Source organism: Chiloscyllium punctatum, chromosome 15, assembly GCF_047496795.1.
Source record: "Chiloscyllium punctatum isolate Juve2018m chromosome 15, sChiPun1.3, whole genome shotgun sequence".
NCBI lineage: Eukaryota > Metazoa > Chordata > Chondrichthyes > Orectolobiformes > Hemiscylliidae > Chiloscyllium > Chiloscyllium punctatum.
The window spans coordinates 72,456,694-72,481,790 of record NC_092753.1 but is presented as its reverse complement, the minus strand read 5'-3'; the positions used below and the strand labels follow the sequence as shown (position 1 = coordinate 72,481,790).

General features: G+C 38.6%; 1 protein-coding gene across 3 annotated transcripts in view; it reads right to left on the bottom strand.

The window, feature by feature from the left end:
- chd1l (chromodomain helicase DNA binding protein 1-like) overlaps positions 1–24,201 on the bottom strand; it is a 91,420-nt gene extending 67,219 nt beyond the window's left edge. For 2 of the 3 annotated variants that reach the window (XM_072585454.1, XM_072585455.1), the window contains exons 1-8: positions 23,949–24,201; positions 20,245–20,357; positions 18,082–18,188; positions 17,335–17,446; positions 16,571–16,602; positions 15,692–15,773; positions 15,399–15,561; positions 1,899–2,054 (exon numbers count right to left, since the gene is read on the bottom strand). In XM_072585454.1, the coding sequence (XP_072441555.1) occupies positions 1,899–2,054; positions 15,399–15,561; positions 15,692–15,773; positions 16,571–16,602; positions 17,335–17,446; positions 18,082–18,188; positions 20,245–20,357; positions 23,949–24,198 (1,015 nt within the window). In that variant the 5' untranslated portion in view covers positions 24,199–24,201. The remainder of the gene's footprint in view (positions 1–1,898; positions 2,055–15,398; positions 15,562–15,691; positions 15,774–16,570; positions 16,603–17,334; positions 17,447–18,081; positions 18,189–20,244; positions 20,358–23,948) is intronic. The other variant, XM_072585456.1, reaches the window with a different exon arrangement.
- Positions 24,202–25,097: the final 896 nt, after the last annotated feature.

The following is a 25,097-nucleotide window of genomic DNA, read 5'->3' as shown; positions in this document are numbered from 1 at the left end:
TGTTAATCACAGGGTCATCTATAATTTCGCAATATTGAGATATAAAAATTAACCAGTATGCCCAGGATAACTCCCCCACCTTTCTTCAGAATAATGCCACGGAATCTTTAACATCCACTTGAGAGGGCACACAGGGTTTTGTTTTCTTTGAAAGATGCCACTCATAACGTGTAGCACTCCCTCAGTCTTGAATCATCAGTCTAGATTTTTGTACTCCGGTCTCTATACAGCTTTGGACTGCTTGCCATTTTAATTCAACACTATGTCTGTCCACAGCCTGCTGCAGGGTTCCAGTGATGTTCAAAACAAGCTTGGGGATCAATCCGTCATCTTCCAATTAAACGTTTTACAGCCTTCTGGTCTCAACACTGAGTTCAACAACTTCAGATACAAAATCTGTCCCCTGTTTTGATTCTGATTCTTTTGCCATGTGAATCTTCTTTTTCATGTTTTTGCTTTTAGACTGATCATTCTGTCATTTACACTCTTTCTGGACAAATGCTTTGCTTTTTTCACTGCAGTCATTGCCACTCCCTTTGCCTTTTGATCCATGACCTTTGACGTTTAACCTTTCCAGACTTCTACCCTATCCTTGGTCTTCCCTTTTCTTCCTTCTTTCCTTTCAATCTTATAAAACCCATCCACATTTCTACCACCCTACAGTTCTGAAAAATGGTCAGAATGGACTGAAACATTCACTGTTTCTCTACTTACAGATGCTGCCAGACTTGCTGGGTTTCTCCAGCATTTTCAAGTTTTGTTTCAGCATATGGCAGTATTATGCCTCTGTGGAGCTCCCTTTCCCAAGGAACATAACTTTTGGAAAGTACCGTTAAACATGAAGCAAGTTAACATACAACCCCCACACTTAGCACAGTGGTATACACAATCACCCAAACCATAACTGAAGTTTTAAAAATTATGTTCTAAATAAAAAGATGCATTCAATATGTCAGAGAGATTAAAAATTGCAGGTAGAATTTTGGAAGAGGTGTCAGACTGGACTCAAAACATGAACTCTATTTCTCTCTCCAGTATTTTGTATATTTATTTCTGAATTCCAGCATCTGGAATATTTTTGCTTTTACTTAAGACATTCAATCTCAGATTCACATTATACATTACTATTTATTTAAATGCTCCAATTTAAACCTCAGCTAGGTTTACTTAAAGCTTGAGTTAAAAAGTTGTGGGTTCCAGGCTGATGGCTGGAGTGGAAAATATAACGAAAGATGGTAATTTAGCAATACAACAGCAACTTGCATTTATACAGTACCTTTTACATCGCCAAATGACCTTTAAGGTTTTCCAAAACGAGAAGATCACAATCAGGAATGGTAAATGCAATAAACTGGGCTGACATGCAAGTGAAAACTTCATGAGTAATGATATTTCACTGTTATCTTTACATTCAATGAACTGTCTATTCTAGAGCATCATTCCTATCTGTAATATTAATCTATCCATAGTGGTTTGTGACAACGTTATTAGGATAACACAGCATTAGTTCAGACAGCATTAAGAATTTGCATTTATATAGTACCTTTAATGCAGTAAAACATCCCATTGTGCATCACATGAGCAGTGACAAAAACTTTGACACAATGCTACTTAAGGAGATATGTTAGGGCTCTGTGAGGTACTGACACAAATTGAACACAATGGTTCAAAAAGGTAATGCACCGATTGTTTCTGTAGCGCTGAAGTTAAGAAAGCACAATATATAGGATTCTGCAATATTTGGAAGACCTAGGTTACAAAGACTTAAAATTTCTATCAAGTATTTGATACACATTTAAATGACAGGCAGTTAGCTATTGATAGTCAATGGGCGAATAGGACTTCATAAGCGATTTTTTAAAAACTCACTGATTTACAATTAGGTACTTAGCACTTACCCAAGTCCTTCATTAGAATGGCTTTATAATACTTTTTCTGCAGTACAGACATCCCATGATACAGAATAATGTCCATCCTCTTAGGTAACTCTGCAGCAACATCAGCTTTAATTCTTCTCAGGAGGAATGGATGCATAAGACTGTGCAACTCTTTAGCTGGGGAAAGACAGAAACATACAACCAACAAAATAAACATGATTGTTAATACTCTAATCTTTAGCACTGTGATTTGTGATTTAACCAAAATATTACACCTGAACTTAGAATGATGTTGCAGCCAACATTGCATTTTAAACTTTTCACTCTGAGTGGTAACATTTTCCTTAGTAAACAACAGAATATTGTTTTTAAGAGGAGTTTTATTGACTCAGGACATTATTGATGGAGCTGTGTTCACCCAAATGCTTCACTACCAGACCAAACCAAATATAAAGTCTTCTCCTACAAAGGTTCACAACATTGATGTCTTGGTAATGTCTTTATATGATCCAGACTTATTACATACACAAAGATACAATCAAATTCCAACTATTAATTCCTTTGGTGAGGTAAGGGACCTTATTAACGGAGGAGCAATGGGGAGAAGTTTGGGTCAAACTGGAGTTTTTAGAAATAAAAGTAAAGATTCTGAACACAGAGCCAGGAGAGGAGACAGCAGGAGTGCAGAGAGTGGGGAAATTGCTTCATTCTGAACACAGCACCAAGGGAGGAGAGGCAAGACCGAAAGACCACACAGAGTAAAGAGTGGCTTCTTTCTGAATGCAAGGCCAAGTTACATTGTGTTGTGGGGGTAAAAATTATCTAAGAGTGATACTTTAGGAAACCTGCAAGTTTTCATGGTGTTGAGAAGCTACTGTTAAGAAGGAGTCTAATGGCTTAAAATTTAAAAAATCATTTATAAAGGAGGAGCAGCTATTTGGATGTAAAGCACAAACATTAACAAATGGTAAAGAAAAATAAATCAAGTCAAGTAAAATAAAATAATAAAGTAAAACCAAAGAAAAATAAGTAATATAAGTGAAGTTAAATTACTGATCGTGTTTTACATGAAGTTTATATTTATTCTAAGAGAAACAGAACATTTTCAGAGTTACAGAACAGCAAATCAGGTACAAGTGGCGTGTACATGCTGTGGGATGTGTGAAGTCATGAACATAATCATATTTTTCAGACAAATACACCTGCAGGAAATATCACTGGCTATACAAGCTTGAGTTCCGAATTTTTGAACTTGAACAGCAGTTGGAGCATTGTGAATCCAAAGAGTAGAGACTACATGGATAGAAACATAGGGAGGAGACACATCACAGATTAGAAGCATACAGGTAAAGAAGAAATAAGTGACTTCAAAATGGTAAAAGGAAACCTGGCAGTTAATGCAGTAGTCCCTTGAGTCTATTGTGCTTGCCAATCAGTATTCCATTTTGGAAAATAGTGAAAGCAATGGCTGTTCAATGGAATAAAACCTGAGAAAGGGCCATGGCATTAACAGTGTCTCAGATGTACAGATCAACAAGAGTGATTGGGGCTTTCATAGCCAAGGGATCAGATAGGAGTTTCTACAGCATGAAACGTGAATTTAGGATGGTGTGTTGCCTCCAGGGTCAAAGATGCCATGGAGCGGCAGAATGACCTTCGACGGGAAGAGATCAGCCAGAACTCATGGTCCACATTGCTACCAATGATACAGTTAGGAAGAGGGGTGAGGTCCTGATAGCAGTATTGAGAGAGAAAGGAAGGAAATCAAAAAGCAGGACCTCAAGTAACTTCGAGATTACTCCCAGAGCCGCATATTAGTCAGTACAGGAGTAGAAGGATCAGTTGATTGAACATATGGTTGGAAAACTGGTGGAGAAGGGAGGCAACAGAGATCTGGAGGCTTTGGGACCAATTCTGGGCAGGTTTCCCCTGTACAAGCTGGACACATTACATATTACCAGGAATGGCACTGATATCCTCACAGGGAGATTTGCTAGTTCTGTTTTAAACTAGCTTGTGAACAGTAACCCAAGTTGGCAAAAAAAACTGATAACTGAAAATAGAAAAGCTGCAAGGGAGACTAAACGATGGGTTAAACAAAGCCAAGCATCAAATATGTCTTGAACATGGAATGTTGTGAAAAAGACAAAACTAAGAGCACTCTGTCTGGCGGACGGTAGCTCAGTGATTAGCACTGCTGCTTCTCATTTCAACTCCAGCCTCAGGCAACTGTCTGTGTGGAGTTTGCACATTCACCCAGTGTCTGCGTGGGCTTCCTCCAGATGCTCTAGTTTCCTCCAAAAGTGTGCAGGTTAGGTGAACTGACCATGAGAAATTGTCAATGGCATTCCTGACTAAGGGGGTGCATTAGTCAGGGGAAATGTAGAGCAAGAGGGTAGAGGAATGGGTATGGGTCAGATACTCTTCAGAGGGTTGATGTGGACTTGTTGGACCCAATGGCCTGTTTCCATACTGTAAGGATTATATGATACCAGAATAGATGCAGCATGCACAACAAGATAGCTGATCTAAAGGCACAGATAGATGTAAATTGTTATGATTGCCATTCTGGAAACACAGAGTCATACGCATAGACTGATACAGTATGGAAACAGATCCTTCAGTCCAACCAGTCTATGCTGAACATAATTCCAAATGAAACTAGTCTCAGCTGCTTGCTCCTGGCCCATATCCCACCAAACCTTTCCCATTCACGTACTTATCTAAATGTCTTTTAAACTTTGTAATTGTACCCACATGGCTGCATTGTGTCCAGAATTGGGAGCTGAACATTCAAAGATATTCAATATTCAGAAAAGACAGACAAGGTGGAGTTGCACTGATAATATGCTGTTGGATTAATATGTTGATCAGGAAAGATCTCGTATGGAAGAACAAAATGTGGAATCTATTATGGTGGAACCAAGAAACAGCAAGAAACAACAGATTTTGGTTAGACTTATTTGTAGACCAATAAACCGTATTAGTACTGCAGGGCATGACATAAATCAGGACAGATGTTTGCAACATGTGCAATACCATAATCATGGGTGACTTCAACCTACATGTAGATTGGGTAAAGGAATTAAGCATTAAAGCTGTGGGAGTCAAGGTTTCTGGAGTACCTTTGAAATGGTTTTCTACAACAGAGTATTGAAAAGCCAACTAGAGACTATTTTGGATTTAGCATTATGTAATGAAAAATGGCTAATTGATAATCTTCTTGCAAAAGAACTATTAGGGATGAGAGACCACAATATGATAGAATTTTACATTATATTTAAAAGAGAGGTAATTCAATTTGAAGCAAGACTGTTAAGTTCGAATAAAAGAAATTACAAAAATATGAGGCTTAAGTTGTCAGAGTTGTCTTAAATTAGAAAAGTATATTAAAACTGCTGACTGTAAATAGGTAATGGATAGTCTTTAAAGAACTATTACATGGTTTACATCAACTGTACATTTCTTCAAGGTGCAAAAACAAAAACGTTCAATCAATTATGTGATGATGCTGCTCCTTTAACAAGGTCAAATTGTCCTTGGTTTTTTTTCTCAGAGTGGTGGTAAATGCAGAGATACCGAAATGTCTGGAGTTATCTACTTGAAGAAGCTTTTAAGTTTTTAAACTAACACCTGTACAATAAAAAGGGAGTGGCCAGTTCTCCCAGCTCAGCCTTTCTCTGGTTTGGTTTGGTTTTAGGAAGCACTCAGTCTTTTCAGGCTGCTGGTTAAAGAAACAGTTCCATGGGAGAAGGTGCCCCATGCTGACACTCTCTGCCATCTCTCTCTCTCTCTCTCCTATAACTCCTGTGTTTGATTTTACATTTTTACCAAGGGGTGTTTATGGGGATTGTTGCAGGAATTTGGAACAGCATCATTAAATTGAGATAGTCTGTTGGGTTTTCGGATAGGTTGTTATTCTTTAGTCTGTTCTCTTTAGCTTGTGTTTCATTCAGTAATCTTGAAAATAAATTCTGTTTTGTTTGAAACTAAGTGTTTCGACTAGCTGCATCACTCCTGGAACATCCCCTGTACACCTGCATAAAACAACTAGAAAAGTTAGAGCTCAGGCTACTTTCTTGAAATGTTTTGAGGGGTTTGGCCTGGTCCATAACAGACCAGGGGCTCGTCTGTTCTGTAGTTTCAATTTGGAATGAGGACTGCTGGACTTGAAGACAGCGAGTGGCAGGTGTTAGTGTCTTTTGTTCTGGGTGTTAATTTGGGTTGGTTTAAACGGTGCTTGGGATAGCAATGCTTCTTTCAGTCACTAAGAGTTTCCTGGGGGTGGAAGTAGTGATTTTGGGGGGTTTACAAAAGGTGAAGGCGGCCAAACTGCTGGAATTAGCGGACAATCTGGATTTGGGGCTGCCTCCTTTCATGAGGAAAGGACAGATAATTACAGCAACAGCTCAGCATTTAAATTTGCTGGAACACATTAGAATCTTTAGAGATGGCTAAAATTCAATTGAAAATGAAGCAGCTTGAGTTAGAGGCAAAAGACAAAGAAAGGGCAAAAAAAACTATTTGAATTACAATTAAAAGCAGAGAAAACAGAAAAAGAATGAATCGCTTTAGCAGAACAAAAAGGAAAAGAGAGCGAGAAAAGAGAGAAGAGAGAAAGGATTGGATGAAAGAGAGAATTTGAACTTGAGAAGTTGTGACTTAGATGGGAGTTCAAAAATTCACTTCCTGAGGTAGTGAGAACTCACATGGAAGAGCAAAGTGTTAAAACAGCAAGATTAGCAGCTGAGATGGCTGATGATTATGAGTTGGTCCATAAATCAAAGTTTAACTTCCAAAATCAATTCCAATCCATGAAGGATAAAAATGAGGGAAAAGAGAAATCCTCACGGGGAAAGGAAAAGGTCAGTCGCTTTGACGATCATAAAGATAACTTACCACAGGGTTAAACCTTTGAAAGGGAAAGAGAAGTTAAAAATCTCTGGTGTTTCCACTGCAATAAAGTAGGCCATATGAAATCAGCGTTGGTGAGTTAAGAAAAGCACTGGGAAGCCAAATGTAGGAAAACCAGATACGCCAATGAATTTTGATGGATTTGTAATGGAAAGCACAGTGGAGGCTAAAAAGCTGCACCAGAATGTACAACCAGGTCAGAGGTTGATTAAGGAGGAAGCGCCAGATTTTCTTAAATCATAAACTTGCGAAGATAAAGTTTACTTGTATAGGCCAGGAGCAGCAGGTAAAGAGGTTACAATATTAAGAGATACAGGATCCTCTCAATCTGTTGAAAGGATGTTGAAAGAGGAGGAGATATGTACCTCTGAAAGATTATTGCCAAAACAGGTGCTAGTAACAGGAATTCACAGTGAGACAAGATGTGCTTAATTATGTAGAGTGAGGTGTCCAGTGAAGAGTGGAGAAGTCATGGTAGGAGTACTGGACAAACTCTCAGTTCCTGAAATAAAATCTGTCCTTGCTAATGATTATAGCTGCCTGACAGGTAGTAGCGCTGTCTACTGTGGTTGAAAAACCAGTGGAAACTCAAGCAACCTAACTATCGCAGGTCACATCCTGGGATTTTTCCAGACTGGTGTGATCATGAGGTGACAAAGTCACCAGCTGAAACAGAAAAGGTGAAAGAGAACACATAAGAAAGTTGAAGTGGAATTAGCAGAGACCCTGTTTGATCAAATAGTTGACAAAAACAGGAGCAAATAGATGACAAAGCAGACATCTTTAGTTCAGACAAATTAACTGAATTACAGCAGAAAGATGAGAAACTTAACTAATTGTATCAAAAAGCATACACAGAAGAGGAATCTAGATGTATCCCGGTGTGCTACTATCTTAAAAATGATGTCTTAGTGAGGAAATGATGACATCACATATTTAGGCAGATTAGAAATGGCAGTGTTCATCAAGTCATATTGTCAGTGGGGTATAGAAAGGTGGTGTTGCAGGTAACACATGAACTACTATTGGGGGTCATTTAGGGGTAATAAGAACACAAGCTAAAATACAAATACATTTCTAATGGCCTGGACCACACAAGAATGCAGTTGAGTTTTGCCAAATATGTCACACGTCAAGTAATTGAAAAACCACAGGCCGTAATAAAATCCACAGCTTTAATACCCATTCCTGCATTTGAGGAACCTTTCACAAGAGTTTTAATTGATCGTGTAGGACCCCTACCTAAAACAAAGTGGGAATTTGTTAACAATAATGGGGTACATGTACTAGATTTCCAGAAGCCATACCATTATGCAATACCACAGCTAAAAGAATTGTAGAGGAGTTGCTCAAAATTTTCACTAGATATGGACTCCCACAGAGACAGAAGCAGATTAAGGGTCAAAACTCACATCGAAATTATTCAAAGTAGTTATGGACAGTTTAGGAATAAAACAATTCAAATCTACTGCATACCATCCAGAATTGCAAGGAGCGCTAGAAAGGTGGCATCAGACATTAAAGACCGAGTTGAGGGCTTATAGTCAAGTCTACCCAGATGATTGGGATAAAGGAATTCTGTTTGTACTTTGTGTCATCAGAAATGCACCAAATGAAGTGACCAAATTCAGTCCATTTCAATTAGGTTTTCAGCATGAAGTGAGAGGACTGGTAAAATTGATTAAGGAGAAATTGGAAAGTCAGAATCCGGAGACCACATATTTGGACTACGTGTCAGATTTTAGAGAACAACTGAATAGAGCTGGGGAGTTGACTAGACCGCATTTAAAAGTATCACAGCGGACATGAAACAGGAAGCAGACAAGAAATCAAAAACTTGCAATTTTGTTGTCAGGGATAAAATGTTGGTGTTACTTCCAGGGATAGATGAACCTTTAAAGCAAGGTTTAGTGGATCTTATCATGTTGAAAGGAGATTGAGTGAGATGAACTACTTGCTAAGGACTCCAGACAGAAAAAATTCTCACAGGGTGTGTCATGTGAATATGCTCAAAAGGTATTTTGACAGGGAAGGAAAGCCAAAGGAGACTGTGTTATTGGTTACAACACAGAGGAAAGAACCAAGTTCAGAGGATTCTGAATTGGACAATCCTCAAATTAAATTGGACAATGAAGAAGTTGCAAAAATCAAAATGACTTGAAAGAGTTATTGCTATCGCATGGGGAGATATGTAAAATAAGCTGGGATGTACTAACCTAATTGTACATGATGTCGATATAGGAGATGCAGTTCTGAATAAGCAGCATCCTTATAGGCATAATCCTATAAAATTGGCACAGGTTCAGAAGGATATTGAATGCATATTCCAAGGCAACATAATCAAAGTGAGGTACAGCGACAGTGATAGTAATGGGTGCCAAAACCAGATAATACCCAATGGTTATATGTGGACTACCACAAAGTCAATGCAGTTACAAAGACTTATATGCATTCATTTCCACATTTGGAAGACTGTGTTGAAAAGGTGGGACAAGCAACTTATATTTCTAAGTTGGACTGGCTCAGAGGGTACTGGCAGGTTCCTTTGTCCAAAAGAGTGAAGATAATTTATGTTTTTGTAATGCCGAATGGACTGTATTAATTTAAAGTGATGCAATTTGGTATGAAAAATGCACCAGCCACATTTCAGAGATTAACCAATAGGTCATTGGGCGGCACGGTGGCACAGTGGTTAGCACTGCTGCCTCACAGCGCCAGAGACCCGGGTTCAATTCCCGCCTCGGGCGACTGACTGTGTGGAATTTGCACATTCTCCCTGTGTCTGCGTGGGTTTCCTCCGGGTGCTCCGGTTTCCTCCCACAGTCCAAAGATGTGCAGATTAGGTGAATTGGCCATGCTAAATTGCCCGCAGTGGGTAAGGGGTACATGTATGGGTGGGTTGCGCTTCGGTGGGGCGGTGTGGACTTGTTGGGCTGAAGGGCCTGTTTCCATACTGTAAGTAATCTAATCATTGCTGGATTATTCAACTGTGTCTTATGTATAGATGACTTGGTGCTTTTTAGTTTAGGAATAAAACATGTTTAGTTACACATGGAAAGAGTATGTGTAACACTTATTAGAATTGTGCAATGGACTTTGGGAGGTAGGCTTGGTGATAAACCTGGCTAAAAGTGAACTTGCCAAAGCCTGAGTAACCTTCCTAGACCATTTACTGGACATGGACAAATGGCCCCACGGGATGCAAAACAAAAGGTATTTGGGGAGTTCCCATACCATTGACAAAAACAGCAGTACTACCATTCCTGGGATTGAATGGATTTTATCCGAAACTCATACCAAATTTTAGCAGTTTGGCTGCTCCATTCACTGAATTGCTAAAGAAAGGCAAGAAGTTTCAGAGGACAGTGGACTGTCAATGCACTTGACAGCCTGAAAGCTGTGTTAACCACTGCCCCAGTACTATCCACACCTAATTATGCAAAGCCATTCAAGGTGACTATCGATGCAAATGATGTGGGTGTCAGTGTTGTGCTCTTACAGGAAGACAACAAAAAGATAAAAAGATCTAGTGGGTATTTTTGCAGGAAAGCGAACATTCATCAGCAAAAATATTCGGCAGTTGAGAAGGAGACTTTGAGCTTTGCGTTGGTGTTACAACATTTCAATATTTATGTTTCCAGTAATGTATCCAAGACAAACACACATACTGATCATAACCCACTGAAATTTGCGGAGAAATTTAAGGACAAAAATTCCAGGAGGAACTTGTTATAGCCATTCAATTCAAAAATTGTGTCTATGGCATGACAGAAAATGTGGTCAAGACTTGGATGAGAAACAGAGGCGTTTAATGGCAGGAGTAAAACAGATTGTGACAGGCTTTAGAATGCTTGCTTATCGTTAAAGTAATGTATATGGGTATTGTTGTATACTAACAATTTATGATTAAGGAGTTTTAGAATGAAGCCACCTTTGTATATTGATGTTCATTTTTTTAAAATGAGGGGGAGGTGTGATGATGCTGATCCTTTAACAAGATTATGCTGTCCTTGGTTTTTTTTTTAAAGAGTGGTCCTAAACACAGAGATTCAAAGTTTATCCACTTGAAGAAGCTTTAAAGATTTTATACAAACACTTGTACAATGAAAGGGGAGTGGCCAGTTCTTCCAGCTCAGCTTTTCTCTAGTTTGGTTTGGTTCAGTTTTAGCAAGCAGTCAATCTTTTGAGGCCTCTGGTTAAAGAAACAACTCCAAGGAAGAAGGTGTTCCATGCTGAAATTCTCTGCCATCTCTCTCTCTTCTGTAACTCCTGTGTTTGATTTTACCTTTTTGCCAAAAAGTGTTTATGGGGATTGTTGCAGGAATTTGGAACAGCAATATTAAGTTGGGGTAGTTTGTTGGGTTTTTGGATTTGCTAAGTTATTCTATATTCTGTTCTCTTGTATTTGTGTTTCATTCGGTAATCTTGCAAATAAATTCTGCTTTGTTTGAAACTAAGTGGTTGGGCCAGCCACATCACTCCTGGAATATCAACCTTACATCTGCTTAAAACTAGCAAAGTTAGAGTCCAGGCTACTTTCTTGAAATGGTTTTAGGTGGTCTGGCCTGGTCCATAACAACTGTGGCTGATAAAGGAAGTTAAGGATTGTATAAGACTAAAAGGAGAGGCTTATAAAATTGCCAGAAATAATAACAGATCTGAGGATTTGGAAAGTTTTTACAATACAGCAAATGGAAACTAAGAAACCGACAATGAACGGAAGAATAAAATATAAATCTAATCTAGCAAAAAAAAGCCATAAAAATCAACTGGGTCTATAATACAATCCCAATAATGTGATCATCCCTTTTTTATTCCTCAGTTCTACCCAAATAACTTCCCTAGATGTATTTCCAGGAATATCCTCCCTCAGTACAGCTGTATTGCTATCCCTTATCAAAAACTCCCATTTCCCCTCCTCTCTTGCCTCCCTTTCTGTACTTCCTGTAGCATTTGTATCCTGGAACACTAAGCTGCTCGTCCTGTGCATCCCTGAGCTACATTTCTGTTATGATATCCCAGTCCCATGTTCCTAACCATGTCGAGTTCATCTGCCTTCCCTGCTAGGCTCCTTGCATTGAAATAAATGCAGTTTAATTTATCAGTCCCTCCTCATTCTCTGCTTTGTCCCTGCCTGCCCTGACTGTTTGACTCACTTCTGTTCTCAACTGTACCAGTCTCAGAAGGGTTTCGAGGGTGCTGGCAGGTGGGACTAGATTGGGTTGGAATGTCTGGTGGACATGGACAAATTGGACTGAAGGATCTGTTACCATGCTGTACATCTCTATGACCTAATTGTACATGATGTCGATATAGGAGATGCAGTTCTGAATAAGCAGCATCCTTATAGGCATAATCAAATGTTTGGATAAGACAGATGTGAGTCCTTTAAAAACAAAGTCAGGAGAATTCATAATGAGAATAAAGAAATAGAACAGAAGCTAAGCTATTATTTTTTGTCTGTTTTTATTGAGGAAGATAAAAGAACTCCTCCTGAATTAAAAATCCAAATGACTAGAAAGAAAGAGTTGAAGGAAATTAGCATTGGTATGGTAAGGAGGTTGTACTGGAGAAATTAATCAGGCTGGAACTCGATATGTCCCTGAACCTGATAGTCTGCGTCCCAGAATATTGAAGGATGTATCTATAGAGATTGAGGATGCATTAGAAAACCATCTTCCAAAGTTATAAAATTCTGGAATGATTCCTGCAAATGTGACAGCACTATTTTTAAAAAAGCAAGAAAATAAACAGGGAACTACAGACCTATTAGCCTTACATCAGCAGTAGGGAAAATTCTAGAATATATCTTAAATGAAGAATAAACACACATGGTTAAAAAAAATGCATTGATTGGCCTTAGTCATGTTTGACAAACTGGTTTGACATTTTCAGAGGATGTTACTAAAATCAGTGGATGTAGTATATTTGGATGTTGGAAGGCATTTGAAGTTCTCAACAGGAGCAAAATGAAAGCACATGGCATAAGAGGTAATGTACTGGAATGGATTAAGGATTGGCTAAAGGACAGAAACAAAGAACAGGAATATGAATCATTCTTATATTGGTAACCTGAGACTAGTGGGTACCACAATGGACCCCAGCAGTTCACTATATTTATCAATGATTTGGACACAATATTTCAAAATTTGAAGAGCTTAAGCAGGAATACATTTTGTAAGGAAGATATAAAACGTTTTCAGGAGGAGTTAGATTGGCTTAGTGATTGGGCAAGACATGGCAATGGAATATAATGTGGAAGAATATGAGGTTATCCATTTTGGTAGGAAAAACAGGTGTGCAGTGTATTTCATAAATGATGAGAGAGTGGAAAATGTAGCTGTGCAAAAGAACTTGGGTGTAGTTGTCAGTAATTCACTGAAGACCAACTTGCAGGAGCAGCAACCTATTTAGGAAGACTGATGGAATATTAGTCTTTACTTCAAGAGGATTTGAGCATAAAAATCTTGAAGTCTTCCTACAATTGTACTGGAGCTTGGCTCTTCTACACCAGGAATAATCTGTGCAGTTTGGGTCTTCTTACATCAGAAAAGACATTATTGCTACAGAAGGAATGCTACCAAAGTTCAACATAAAGAAAAATAGACATTGCTTGAAAAACCCAACAGGTCTGGCAGCATCTGTGGAGAGAAATCAGAGTTTTCATTTCAGGTCCAGTGACCTTTCTTCAGAACGGTTCATTAGCTTTGTTCCCAGGATAGCAGGACGGTCCTGTGGTGAGAGATTGGGCATACTAGGTCTGTATTCTTTAGAGTTTTGAAAGACGAGAGGTGATCTCATTGAAACTTACAAAATACTTATAAGAACAGACACGGAAGGAGGAGGTAAAACTTTCCCCGGTTGTGAAGTCTACATCCAGGGACAAAATTGAAAATTATTAAAGGGAATGCCATTTAGGATCGAGATAAGGAGTTCTTTTACTCAGAAGATTCTTAATCTTTGGAATTCTCTCTCCTGGAGAGCTGTGGAAGCTGAGCCTTTGAGTATGCTTAAAAAGGCATTGAAGTGCTCGATCAGTCACTATCATATTAAATGGTAGAGCAGAGTCAATGAGCTGAATAGTCTACTCCTGCTCCTACGTTGCAAACAAAAACGATTTTTTTTTACTGTTACAACCAGACCAACAAAGATCTTGTCAATAAGCCCTCACACCCACCAAATGAAAAAAAATGCTAGGACTTAAAGGAGCTTCACATCTGTTACAATTCAATCTAAGCTCCATGGCAGCAATTGCTGCCTCAGAGCTCACAACCCAAAAACCTTGAACTGTGGCAGAATGAATGTTGGATTAGTGGTGCTGGAAGAGCACAGCAGTCCAGGCAGCATCCAACGAGCAGCGAAATCGACGTTTCGTGCAAAAGTCCTTCATCAGGAATAAAGGCAGTGAGCCTGAAGCGTGGAGAGATAAGCTAGAGGAGGGTGGGGGTGGGGAGAGAGTAGCATAGAGTACAATGGGTGAGTGGGGGAGGAGATGAAGGTGATAGGTCAAGGAGGAGAGGGTGGAGTGGATAGGTGGAAAAGGAACTAGGCAGGTCGGACAAGTCCGGACAAGTCAAGGAGACAGTGCTGAGCTGGAAGTTTGAAACTAGGATGAGGTGGGGGAAGGGGAAATGAGGAAGCTGTTGAAGTCCACATTGATGCCCTGGGGTTGAAGTATTCCGAGGCGGAATATGAGGTGTTCTTCCTCCAGGCGTCTAGTGGTGAGGGAGCGGCGGTGAAGGAGGCCCAGGACCTCCATGTCATCGGCAGAGTGGGAGGGGGAGTTGAAATGTTGGGCCACAGGGCGGTTTGGTTGATTGGTGCGGGTGTCTCGGAGATGTTCCCTAAAGTGCTCTGCTAGGAGGTGCCCAGTCTCTCCAATGTAGAGGAGACCACATCGGGAGCAACGGATACAATAAATGATATTAGTGGATGTGCAGGTAAAACTTTAATGGATGTGGAAGGCTCCTTTAGGGCCTTGGATAGAGGTGAGGGCACAGGCTTTACAGAATGAATGTTGCCAATGTAAAATATGCCCTCTATAGTTGGACGAATGGAAATGCAAAGAAATTACTACTGTTCTTGCCATTATGATAAATCTCTTATTTTTAACTTATGCTGCCATTCTGCTAGAGGCCTCCTTACTTCTGGTCTCAGCTGTTCAATTAATTTAAGTATTGGGTACAAATGTATGAAACCCAGTGCAATAGCATAGATCAGCATTCTTTCTAATTCTAGATAACAATACTGAGATCATTCGTAATGTAAAACTTCCATAATAACCAGATACTATTGTCAATTTAATTTAGTAAATTATATTTCTTACCATATTACACATTTGACATATCTGTAATCCCTTACATGACCAAGATTCTAAGTTCAGCTGCAATGCTGTGGAGACACAGACAGCTGGCAGAATTTTTGTTAGCAAAATGGAACATACACTGCGAACAGCTGGGATTAGCAGAAATCAGAAACTATAAGCCAATTGCAGCATAGCTCTGCAACAAATGCGTCATACAGAAAGATAGAAAATTGATGTTGGATATAATTGGAAAAAAATTATTCAAATGTGGTAAAGTTAAAATTTGTAAAATAAGTGCATACCGTTTACTGCATCCTCTTCTACGTTGCTGTAATATTTAATAAATTCATCCACTTCATCCCCCGAGAACACCTTTGGTTCCACAAAGCTTAGCAGCGAATAGAGCTCATGAAGGTTGTTCTGCGCTGGTGTTCCAGTTAGCAGCAGTGTGAATCGTACTGAAAACTATCAGTAAACAATCAGCATTCATTGGCAGGTGCATGCCTACAAAACTGTTTTCATTCTTCAAGGAAATTCGAAAATTACAAAAACATCTCACAAAAAAAAAGAATGTTATGTGTCAAGAATGTCCTACCGATTTCAGAGTTTTATGCAGTAAAGAGTTCTGGTTCTTCAACCTGTGGGCCTCATCCACAATCAGTACACTCCAATTCGATCTGGAACACAATACATTTGTTATTGTACAGTTTAGCAGAGTCGAAGATTGAAAGAAAAGTAAGTGTAATTAAACCAATTTGTTCCTCATGTATCAAGCTAATTTTGGCAAATTGCGTTTCCACCTAGATGATTAATGCTATATATTGCCCAATCTCTAGCTGACGACTAATTTTTACTTTTGACAACCTTTTCAAAAATGTCTACCTGTACTTATTCATCTTCAATTTATTTGAGTAAAGTCACTGTTTCCTGAAGCATTTTTTAAATATTCATTTATTCACAGGATGTGTGTGCTGCTGGTAAGACCAGCATTTATTACCCCATCCCTAATTGATAACTTTGACTTATTTATGGAGACGTATTAACATAATTCCAGGTTAGCATGATGAATGATTTAATGGGGAGTTTACAAATGATGGTGTTCTCATCGACCAATTACTTAATGAGATACAAGTTGTCAATTTGGATTCAACTATTGCAGATAGAACTGATGAACACTGCATTATAATCGACGCAGCACAGCAATTAGTGAATCAATCTTGATATTTTGTCGATCAATTACATATACACTATCCTCACTCAGCAAATACCAATTTGCATTGGAAATGCTAAGTGCATAAATATAATGTTCAGTATAACACCACAACATTGTTTCACTTTGATATTATTTCACTTTATTTTATAATTTTCTTAGAACTAATTATAACAGGTGACGTATATGTCGATAAAAGAGCTTTAATAAAAGCAATTACCTTTGTTATTTGCTTCCAATAGCACAAGTTGTACAGTAACTCACCTACTCAGGAAAGAAGCATCTTTCAAGCAAATCTAAATGAAATAAATAAAATAATAATTATTTTGTGTGAAATTGTTTGCAACAAATCAATACAGCAACAATTATGTATGCATCCTGGCCATGGACAACAATGCACTGCATCTACTAATACCGACATTGTTATGGCTTAACAGACTGATAGTCATACGTTGATATAGTAGTAAAAGATTCAAAGATTTTTTTAAGGATTTAATTGTAAATCTGCAGTTTAACACAAATAGCAATTTTCAACTTTGCACTTCCCACTCTGGGGGAACCCAACTCTTAAATGCAAAGTCCAGATCTGGAGCTGTCCTGTGTGATCCTTAAAGGGATTTGCATTTCTAACATGGACAGTTACCTTCAGACATTAAATTTTTGAAGTCATCAGTTGAACACGTATAAGTTTAAGTTTGCTTTTCTCCAACTGCAACAATATTTCAAGCAGATCCAAAATGAAATAGTTTAACTAATTTATTTAGCAACTATACCTAACATTAAAAAAAACCCCTTACACTATGAACAAAATTCTATGCAAATAGCAACTCCTATTTTATGATTTACATCTAAAATGTTAATTAAACAAGACAAACAAAATTTGCATTCGGCTCACATGCATCCACCGATGACAGATAGAACAACTGGTTAAGCTTGATGTATACTAATGTCTTACAAAATGAAGATGTTACGATAATGGATTAGCAATTGTATACACTTTATAAGTTGACATTGGTTATCATTATTACCTCATACGTGGTGAGAAGTACATGGAAATTGCAATTTTTCAAGTCTTGTTGCAAAGCTTGCCTTGTATCCTTATCTCCTGTGTAAACAACCACTGAAAGTCGTGGAGCAAACCTGCATAAATGAAAAACTATATATCTATATTCATTCATATAAAAGTGTTATAGTACTACAGCACATTGAACCTCCAACATGAACATTCAGTAAAATGCAGGGTTGTTTCTGTGGCACAAAGTATGACTGGTTATTCATTTAAATGACATCAATAAGAGAGAAAAAACGTGCATGTCGCACCGATCATTATCTCCAAAAATGCTTTCTAAGTATTTTTGAAGCGTATTCACTGTTATTCTGTGGGAAACAAAGCTAGTCATACAAGTACTGTGGCAACAGTAGGTAAGAGGCTACAAATCTTGCAAATAACTCACCTCCTGACTCCCCAAAGCCTGACCACAATTTTGGGTGGTAGTGATTCAAATGCAAACTAAATACCTCAAGTTTAATTTTAACTGAGGTGTACAAAATGAAAATTGGGAGAAATGTATAAGATGCATTCCATATTTTGTTTGTTACCCAAAATCAGAATGATCTCTAGTGTTCTTAATGTGGAATACTTAGACAAGCTAATTTTCATCTATTCAAAGCACCTGTTTTTACTTCACTGTTCTCTCAAATAATGATAGGTTAAGAGGAACTAAACATCAAAGCAATCCAGAAAACTATTTAATTATTATATTTTAAATGTTTACCCTGCCAGTTCTTCTGTCCAGTTCTTCAGTACTGACAGTGGGCACAGGATCAAAAAAGGACCTTTCTCCTTTTGTCTTCTGGTTAGGCAGAGAAGAAAGCATATTGACTGAAAAAATGAAAGCAGAAATTTCACAACATTTGCAATATGTGCAAGTCTGCATCAAATCTCAAACGGCCACATTTCCAGTCCTTGCTGACCAACACAAATATACCAAATTTCTATAAGATTATTAGGAAACTAGCATTTTATGATTCACTTAATTTAGTTATGATCACACAATTAAAAATATTCAATGATTCATCTAATATTGTAGATATTTGATCAGACAGACTATGACAGAGCAGGTGAGACTTTTACCAGGGCCTCCTGGAGGTAAGGAGGTATTTTGAATGAACCTGTTCAGAGATGTTATGAAACACCGCTGGAGCAGGTGCTACTTAAACAGAGACCTCCCAGTCCAGTGATAGAGACATTACCATTGCACCACAAGAGCCCTCTAATCCAGTGTTATATAGTCTGCTTAATCATATCAATGTAGATCATGGTACTTGAATAGCAAGTTTAGCCTCACTTAAAGAAATGCATCATGGGGTTGAGAACAGAGTGAAGACAACACATTTAATGTTTTGGAAGTATAACTGCAAGGTTGAAGCAGGCCTCTTTTTTAACTGACTCCAATTTCATAATCGAGAGAACATGCCTTCTTCAGGCCAAAGAAGGCAGAGTTGATACACTCCGATATTGTTAGCCTTTATCAAGAGATCATAAGTCATAGCTATGCTTCTATATTAGTGTTATTTTAATTTACTTTAGAAGTGAGACAATTCAAGGTGATTAAAAAAAATCTTTTTATCAGAATTAACGTGTAAAGTTTGTAATTCTGTGATCCTTTAAAATTTCATTAGCTCAGGCTGTATATCAAATAATATTTCACTACTTCACTCTTTTACATAACTGTATAATACTTTATTTAGATTAGCACTTTGTATTCTTCTGTATTAGTTTTTATATAGTTGTGAAGTTAAAAGCAACTTTTTATACATGATCTGTTGCCTTTAAAAAAGTCAACATAAACATTTTCCCAAGCATTCAAACACAACAGGAATGAAAACAAACATCAGTTAACTGATAGCTCTAAACAAAACTCGAATAGGTAGTCATAAGTGCCTGATTTAATGGGTATTTTCACCGTCAAGTGAGTTCCGAAGAGTCACTGAACCTGAAACATTAACACTGTTTTCACAGATGCTGCCAGATCTGTTGAGTTTCTCCAGCAATTTCTGTTTTGGTAGCAACAAGCCTAGTCTTAAGGTCGGTGAATCACAATGTAATGATGTAACTGATCATGTTGTGGGTTATGGCTTGGGAAGGAGTATAAGCAACATCTTTCAGTAATATAAGGCTACAAAGTTTGAAAGTGAAACTATCCTGCCAATCGATTGAAAGGACAAAGCCCTCTCGGTGTTGGCCAGAGATCAAGTGTTGACCTGCACCCTGAACTGTACAGGAAAGCTGTAACACACCCACTAAATTGGTGCCCTGCTTTGATAGGTATCATTTATAACCTAAGTAAATCTTCCCAAATTACTACACCAGACTATTTCCTGTTGGTTAAAGTTTCAAATTAAGAAATTAATGTTGGTATTTGAGATTACATTGTAATCAATAGATCTTGCACTCCCTCCAACCCTTCATTTCCAAATACTTTCCTTTCACCATGTGCTCCTACAACTATTCTGACAAATTACTTGCTTCTCTGAGACTAATCTTTAGTGTATTCCTTCTCCCTGTCACTGGAGGAACTGCCTTCTAGGCCCCAAAATTGAGAGTTCTCTAAATGATCCCTACAATTCGCTTTGTTCACTTAAACGTCACCTCTTCGACAAAGCTTTTGGACTTCTGCTTGATTACTTCTTATTTCAGCTCAGCATTTAATTTTTCAAATACATCCACGTGAATTGCTTTAGAAATGATAAATCAGGAATTAGTTGTTGACCACCAACTGTGTCACAATTATAATTGCCAATGGGATTTGGGAAAAAGTGACATTAGTAATCTATTACTATTTGCAATACACTGTCTCAATGGCAATTTCAATCAATCAGCAATTTTTTTCAAAAGACCAGTACACAAAAAACTGCCATTGTTGAAGCTAGCCTACCTGACATGTTTTACCAAGACCCATTTCATCTGCAAGAATGCTGCCATGTTGAATACTGTGGCATCTAATCAGCCAATTTAAACCAATAAGTTGGTATGGACGAAGACGTATACCTGAAAAGAAAAATATGACTGGTAACAGAGCCCACTATTTGATATCGTCCAAAATGAGGGAGCTTTGGTAAAAACAAAATTAAATAAAATAAATGAAATAAAAGGATATAGCTCATGAGAAAGTTGGAGAGCAGAAGGAAAAGGTAAGCATACAAGAAAGAATTCCAGACTGGTAGTTTATGAGTATTGCTCAGTGTTGGGACTCCTCATATTTACAACATCATCTGGATTTAAGAGTCTAAAGAACAATGTCATTTCTTTGCTCATGCTAGACTAGAGATATGAAGAATTGCGATGAGTGTTTTAAATAGGAGGAGAACATAGCTAAGGCTAGCAAGATATGTTTTAATTTAGAAAATATTAAATAATAAATTTTAGAAGCATTCAGAAACTACATATATCCTGAATGAGATAGAGCCAATGTAGGTAAGCACACAAAGGAACTCATCACTGTTTTGAATGACTTAACCATTTCCATTTCCCCTGCCTTTCATTTTTATCCTTCGTTTCAAATTTTTGCCTGTTTCATTTGAAAGATTCCAATTTTATTTTTTACCTGAAAGCTCATTGCACCTTCGAACACCTTCTTTGTAAAAACAAAACTTTTCCTTCATGTGTATAGTCATGTTATTACATTTAGAATGGCATAAAAAGAGAGATAGCTCATGTGGATTGGAAAATTCTGTTAAGGGATAGACCAATAGACAGAGCAGTTCTATATCAATGCAAGAAAATCCTAAAGACCTAGAACCAATGGTTAACTAAAAATGTTAACGTTGAACAACCAACAATAATGATAAGCACATAAATGAGTGGTAGGTCAGACAACTGTACAGACTATGAAAAACTACAAAAAATGATTAAGGGGGAAAATATGTAAAAGAAAAATCTCGTTAGAAATGTAAAAACAGATAACAGTTCTCACATATTTTTAAAAAGTTAACAGAGTGAGCTTTGGTCCCTTACAAAGTAGGCTTGGGTTATTAATAAGGGAAAATAAGAAATTGAGGATTTACTGAACAGGTATTTTGCACTGATCTTCATTATGGAGATAGAAGTTACATTCCAGATATAGTTGTAAATTGGGAAGTGGACGAAAGGGAAGAATCCAAATATTACAATCACCAGGGAAGCAGCATTGTACAAACTGTTGCAAATGGGCTGACAAGTCCTTAGCTCTTGATGGACTTATCCTGGGATCTGAAATGGAACTGCTTGTGAGATGATTAATTCATTGGTTTTAATTTCCCAACATTCCTTAGTTTCAGAGAATGTTCCTTTAGATTGGGGAATAGCAAATTTAACCCCTTTATTCAAAAAGGAATACAAAGTGGGAATTAAAAGCTTCTTAGAGGACAATAAAGAATTAACCACATTGCTGAAGGGGTAGAGTCACGCATAAGCCAGACGAGGTAAGAATGGAAAATTTCTTTCTGCAAAGGACATTAGAGAACCAGATGGGTTTTAAAACAATTGATAATGACTGCATAGTTATCACTACAGGACTGGAACTCATGCCCTCAGAGTATTAGCTTGGCTGACTGGTTTATCCTCATTTCCCCTCCCCACAACCTTACCCCAGTTCCAACCTTCCAAATCAGCACCTCCCTCATGACCTGTCCTCCATATCCATCTTCCTTCCCAACTATCTTCTCCATCCTTCTCTCCAGCTTATTACCATTACCCCTGCCTCCGTCTAGCTATCAAACTCTCAGCTATCTTCCCCCCCAGACTCACTCCCCTCAGCTCACAAGTCTCATTCCTGAAGGGCTCTTGCCTGCAACGTTGATTCTCCTGCTCGGATGCTGCCTGACCTGTTGTGCTTTTCCAGCACTACACTCTCAACTGGATTATCAATCTAGTGACAGTGCCAGTATGTCATCTACCCTGCTGTGTCACAGGAATAGATGCTGGGGCTCAACTTTTACAATTTACATAAATGACTTGGATGAAGGGAGCAAAAGTATGGTTGCTAAATTTGCTGATCACAAAGAAAAGGTAGAAAAATTAAGTTGTGAAGAGAATGCTAGTAGGCTACAAAGAGGTAAAGGTAGATGCGTGGGCAAAGACATAACAAATGCAGTATAATGTGGGAAATTGTGCACTTTAGCAGGAAAATTGAAAAAAGCACTGTTGAATGAGCAGCCAGAGGAAGTGGTGGAGGCTGGTACAATTGCAACATTTAAAAGGCATTTGGATGGGTACATGAATAGGAAGGGTTTGGAGGGATAGGGGCCAGGTGCTGGCAGGTGGGACTAGATTGGGTTGGGATATCTGGTTGGCATGGATGGGTTGGACCGAAAGGTCTGTTTTCATGCTGTACATCTCTATGACTCTATTAATGACAAGGGATTGCAGAACTCTGACCTATAGAGGGACCTAGGTACTCATGCAGAAATTGCAAACGAGTACAGCAAGCAAATAGGAAAGTCTAATGGAATGTTATAGTTTTGTGCAAGAAGAATTAAGTTCCTGTTATGCAGGTAAGACCACATCTGACATTCTGTGGACACCATGGTGCTCCTTATTTAAGGAAGCACAAATATATTAAATAGGTAAGTTGATTGGTGAGTTGAGAAGATTTGTAGCTCAGGTTGAGGTTTCATCACCCTACTAGGTAACATCTTCAGTGGTCTCCAGGCAAAGCACTGTATGTGATCCCTGATTTCTATTTATATGTTTGGGTTCCTTTGGGTTGATGTCATTTCCTGTGGTGATGTCATTTCCTATTATCTTTCTCAGGGGGTGGTAGATGGGGTCTAACATGATGTGTTGATAGAAGCATGGCTTTCCAACCGGAATTCTATCAACAAACATCACGTTAGACCCCATCTACCACCCCATGAGCAAAAGAACCAGAAATGACATCACCAACCCAAAGAAACCCAAACATAAAAATCAGAAGCAGGAATCACATACAGTGCTTCACCTGGAGGCCCACTGAAGAGGTTACCTAGCAGGGTGACAAAACATTAGGAAACAAACCTTCCAGCTCCGTGAGCAAACCTAAGGATGTTTCCTGTCAAGGGATAACTGTGAACTAGGGGGTTACTGTTTATAATTAAGGAGTTTGTGTTCTATATAGTGAATTCGTCCACTCAAACTGCTCCTCTAACCACCACCAGTAGAGTATTTGTGAAACAACAAACACAACCGAGACCATGTCTTAGTTATGCTTATTACAATTATTTATTTTTTTAAAAAGCAACATTCAGATTGCTCCAGCAGCTGATTGGTAGTTTAGAATCTGATTGGACACTTTGAGAATTTTGCACTAAACTGTTTACAGCCGTATCACTCCTCCGCGAGTGAAGAGAATCGGTTCAGTGTAGTTATTGCAAAGTAGTTATTTTTGAAAAACACACCGACAGGTCACCATCATTGCCTAATTATCAGAAAGTGAGAATTATTTAGAAAGTGACCAAGAAGTAGATTATATTGGGGGCAGTAACTGTTGAGTGCACCTCACGACTTAAAAGGAGCGACCTGCGAGAAATTGTTGGAGGTTTCAGATCAGGTGAGGCCTGTGACCTGTCAGGTGTCCTCAGCCCTATCCAGGAGTCAGCTACAATCCGCTTAAACCGTACTGACCTGTCAACCCCCACCTCCTAACATCCTCCTCCTCAACTTGCTCAAACTCTTCCGGCTTGTTACTGAGTAAGTTGCGAAGATTTTGTACAAAGTGAGACATGTCTGACTTTTTCTGTACAGCCGGAATTTTTTTTTTCAGAACACCAACACCACAGAAACCAACTGACTGCCGCCTGAAGACCTCCAACACTAAAGAATGTACCACACCCAGACAAGAGTGACCTCCTCCCTGTGAGGGGGGAAACGGCATAAATGGGCGGGATCATCCCGTGACAAAACTGGGGGCGGAGTCTCCGTGACGAATAAAATGAAATAGGTGGAGTCGGCGCTAACGTAAATGAGATGGGCGTAGTCTCCCGTGAGGAAATAAATGCGTGGGCGGAGTCCCCTGTGATGAACCCGGGGAATGGGCGGAGTCTACCATGATGAATCGAATTGGTGGAATGTCCCGTGACGAAATAAAGGGAATGGGCGTAGTCTCCCGTGATGAAATAAAGGGTGGGCAAAGTCTCCTGCTACGTGAAAGATGTGGGTGGGTTTTCTGATGATGAAACAAATGGGAAGTGGGTGGGCGGTCTGCTTCCAGTAAAGGCAGCAGAGAATGTGTAGCTGACAGCAAGGTGCTATATTTTATAAGAGTTTTCAATCAGAGATGGAGAATCCAAGAGAGACAAGGATATGAAAGGACTTTCAATAATATTAAGTTAAAATGAATGTTGAAAGCACGTTGATACAGTGACAGAACTCGTGTAAAATTACAAATAACTTCTGGTGTCAGAATGTGTGTTATTAGACGTCAAGGAGTTAAGTAGAGGGTACATAGTCTGTTCCTGCACAGGGCATATGCATTTGGAGTTTTCACGGTTATAACCAGCCCAGATATGTGATCATTGCTTTTTTTTTAATCATTCCTAATTAACCTTGAAATTGATGGTGAACCACTGCAATTCATGTCGTGTAGGGATAGACAGAGTGTGCTTAGGAATTAGTTCCAGAGTACTGACCTAACCATTGTGAAGCAATGGTGAAACATTTGTTCTTCTAGGTGGTTGAGATTTCAGGTTTGGAAGGTGTTGCAGCTGTGAACAGTACACTATCATTTTTTTAAAATGTTAAGTTAATTAGTAATTTAGTAAAAGATTGTCTAGA